Source organism: Echinops telfairi, unplaced genomic scaffold (genome assembly GCF_000313985.2).
Source record: "Echinops telfairi isolate 266 unplaced genomic scaffold, ASM31398v2 ScPeMD7_18;HRSCAF=68, whole genome shotgun sequence".
In the NCBI taxonomy this organism is placed as follows: Eukaryota; Metazoa; Chordata; class Mammalia; order Afrosoricida; family Tenrecidae; genus Echinops; species Echinops telfairi.
This window is the reverse complement of record NW_022103915.1, coordinates 10,366,927-10,370,560: the sequence shown is the minus strand read 5'-3', so window position 1 is coordinate 10,370,560 and position 3,634 is coordinate 10,366,927. Positions and strand designations below refer to the sequence as shown.

The window sequence follows — 3,634 nt, the reverse complement described above, 5'->3', positions numbered from 1 at the left end:
AGCATCCCAGTTCAGGCAGGGGTCTCTACGTGGCTCCTCCACCTCCAGGGCTCAAGCATAGCTCCATGTGTCTTGTCAGCAGGAAGACGAAGCAGAAAGTCTGTATCTGGCCTCCAGTGAGCTATTTATCTCCATGGTGCCTCCAAATGAGGTCATCCAGCTGAGACCTGATAGACAGGCTGGACTCCACCCCTTCACAAGGTGACAGGAGACAAGTAACTGCCACAAAGGGTAAGGGATCTGGAAGGGTTTTAAGGCTGTAACTCTTCATTCTCGTTTATTCTTATTTTCATTTTTAGCTGTATTTATTTATTTAAGGTTTAAAAGTAAAACGTATTCTGTGTAGTTGTACAACCCATCTCCTCAAATCACATCAGTGATAGTATCCTGTAAACGTCCCATAAATGTGTGTTTTTTCTCCCACTCGCCTCTCTTCTTCCATAACTTCCTGTCCCTTCCCTCTTCCTATCCCCAACCCCGTTCCTGGCCTCCTTGTAGTCTTTAAAGTCTTATCCTTTGGTATGAAAACAACTTTTCTTTTCCTTTGTTTTCCCCGTATAATAATGGCGCCATGAAATTTTTATCTTTATAAGATCGACTAACTTTGCTAAGCATAATATTCTCTAATTTTGTCTATGCAGTGTTTAACAGAGTTGTCATTGTTTTTTATTGATGCATAATATTCCATCGGATAAATGTACCAGAGTTTAGCGATTCCTCTATAATTTGAGTTTTGAGTTGTTTTTCTCTTTTTGTTATTATCCAAAATTGCTGCAATAAACTTAGGTGTGCATATGTTTGTTCGTATTGTGATCTTTATTTAAACTTTTGCTAAAGATCATTGAACAATGGTTGCAGCAGAATTTTAGGCCCGCTTCAAAGGAAGAGCTGAATCAAATGATATCATTGCTGATGTCAGACCTTGGCTGAAAGCAGAGAACATTGGAAAGATGTTTACTTGAACTATTATTGACTATGCAAAAGCCTTTGCCTATGTGGATTAGAGCAAACCATGATTATGTTGAGATTATGGAAGAACGAGACTTCCAGAACACCTCTTTGTACTCATACTGGACCTATATGTGGCAACATTGCAAACAGAACAAGGGACTAGCATGGTTGAAAATCAAGAAAAATGTGTGTCAGTGTTGTATCCTCTCACCATACCTTTTCCATCTGTATGCAAATCGTCAGAGAAGCTGGACTACCTCTGGAGAACCCAGCATCAAGATTGGAGGAAGGCTTATTAGCCACCTTTGATATACAGAGGACATAACCTAGCAGGTTAAAAGTGAGGAGGCACTTGGTGAAGATCAAGGATTGCTGCAAAAGAGGAGTCTCTCTTCACGATGTTTGTCTTCTCCAAAAGGCCACACCCCCAAGGAGGTGTCATCAGGTTACCATCTGATTGACAGGTTGGACTCAACCCCCAACTCCACACAGGTTGACATAAAATCACCGCCAGCCACCACCTTTGATATGCAGATGATACAACCTTGCTTGCTGAAAATGAGAAGGTCTTGAAGCATTTTCTGATGACGATCAAGGGTTACAGCCTTTAATACAGATTACACCTCCATGTTGTGGTTGTTGTTAGGTACCATTGAGTTGGTTCCAACCCATAGCAACCTATGCATAACAGAGCGAAACACTACCCGGTCCTGGGCAATGCTCACAATTGTTGCTATGTTGTTCCTCTTGTTCACTGCCCTTCCACTTTATCAAACAGGAAGACACTCAACCACGTGGATTGACCCAATGACTACCACAATGGGTTCAAACACAACAACAGTTGTGAGGATGGCGCAGGACAGGGAGGTGTTCCATTCTGTTGTCTACAGAGTCACTCTGAGTCAGACCTGCCTCAAATAGCCCCAAACAACAACAACATAAAACTTCCTGTACTTTCTCTGAGCCCACCATTGTTTGATTTTTGTCCCCTCCAACCTTGGTTAGAAACTTCTCAAAGGGCAACCTGCACTCTCTGATTGGCTGTCTTTCATTCGGTGTTCTTATAAACTCTATTGTGTAGAGAACCTGCCTCCACCCCCATACAAAGGACGTCATGTTTAATTGGCAGTGGATGGTTTCGGTTTCCAAAAAAACAAAACTTAACTGATTGGCTGCCTGCCCGAGTTGCATCCCTGTGGGCTGTGCTTTAGGATGGGGCAGGTTTGCTATAAATTTCTGAACTCTGCCCTCCGGCCACATTCTTCCAAGATCTTCTCTAGGTAAGATCAGGAGGGGGGTTGGCTTGCCTGAAGGTGGGTGGGGGGCTCTGGGAGTGAGGGGTGGCCAGCACGGACCCAATCATTCACTGACCACTCTTCTCATGGGTCAGCAGAACTACAGCAGTTGAGATGACAAAAAGGTGGGTCTTCTCGGAAGGGGTCCCAAGCCCCCACCTGCCCTTGGACATGAAGACTGTGGGATCCATTAACTATGTCTATACCCAGGCCCCCCACCCCAGGCATCAAGCATTAGGGTGTGGAGGGGTGAGGTGGTTGGGGGTGGAGGTGGGGGTGGTGGTCAGTGATAAGTTGCAGGAGGACCCAATTCGAAACCATTACCAGCCCCTGAAGCAGATGGACTTAGGTCGTGTCCCACTTTGCCTTGGGACTGCCCTGACCTTGGATGAAACACCAACCCTTCTTGAATATTGGTGTCGCCTTATCTTCACAATGGAGGCAGACACCCCCCACCTTCTGGTGTTGGTGAGATCACACAACAGCAGGCACCCATAGAATGTGTCTTAAGACTGTAACGGGGGCAGGAAGGGGGGTGCCCTGCTTGCCCAATTCCAGAGTCTCCCTTGGCTCTGGGGAGACGGAAGGAGGTCCCTGGAGTGTCTCAGACGTTGGGGTTGGGGTTCTTGAGAGCAATATCAATGCAGCTCTGGACTCCTGCCTTGGGAAACGTCCACACCCTCATCCTTCCTTCCCTTCCTCAAGGCCCTTTCCTGGCCTGCTGCTGCCGCAGGCTCAGAGCAGCCGCCAGGCAGTGGGCTGGATGCTGTGCCCACAAGCCCCACCCCTGTGCCAGGTTTGGCTAAGTATCCCCTTCTCTACCCTGTAGTTCTTCAGGGAGGTCATCCAGCGAGGACTCACGTGCACAATGGTCTTTTGGTCTGCAATGATTGGAGGCGGTGAGTCTCTCCCCTGGGTCCCTGGGACACAGGGAGCCCTGTTGTCCCAGGCTTCAGCGGCGGTGCTGGGGGTGGACTTAGAAGGAGAGAGATGAGCAGAGACTGGGACACAGGCCCTGGAGCAGGGTTAATCACTGGAGGTGGGGGGTGGGGAGGGAACAGTCACAGCAGGGGCTCCCTGCCCTGTGAAGAGCCAGGATGAGGGGACTCTGGGCCTGCCCCAACCCCTGATCTAGAGGGTGGGTGGGAGTGGGGACCAAGGTCAGAGGTCATGATCTCTGGACTCAGGCCTGCCTTCTGTATGCAGCAAACATTTTCTCAGCAAAGACAGGCAGCTTGCAAACCACTTTCTAAGACAGAGGTCCAAGCTCAGGGATAAGGGACTTCCCTAGGAGGATGACACTGGGTGTCAGAGTCCAGCTCAGCACCCTGTTCCCGGTGCCCTGCACGAGCCCTCAGCTTTCTCACCTAAGCTCTGCTCCAGCTCCG

General features: G+C 48.5%; 1 protein-coding gene across 2 annotated transcripts in view; it reads left to right on the top strand.

The window, feature by feature from the left end:
- The first annotated feature begins 2,175 nt into the window (after positions 1-2,175).
- The window catches only part of LOC123521447 (interferon alpha-inducible protein 27-like protein 2), a 2,546-nt gene continuing 1,087 nt past the window's right edge, over positions 2,176-3,634 (top strand). The window contains exons 1-2 of one of the 2 annotated variants that reach the window (XM_045288128.1): positions 2,176-2,231; positions 3,076-3,145. In XM_045288128.1, the coding sequence (XP_045144063.1) occupies positions 3,115-3,145 (31 nt within the window). In that variant the 5' untranslated portion in view covers positions 2,176-2,231; positions 3,076-3,114. Of the gene's footprint in view, positions 2,232-2,666; positions 2,715-3,075; positions 3,146-3,634 lie in introns of those variants that run through there. The other variant, XM_045288127.1, reaches the window with a different exon arrangement.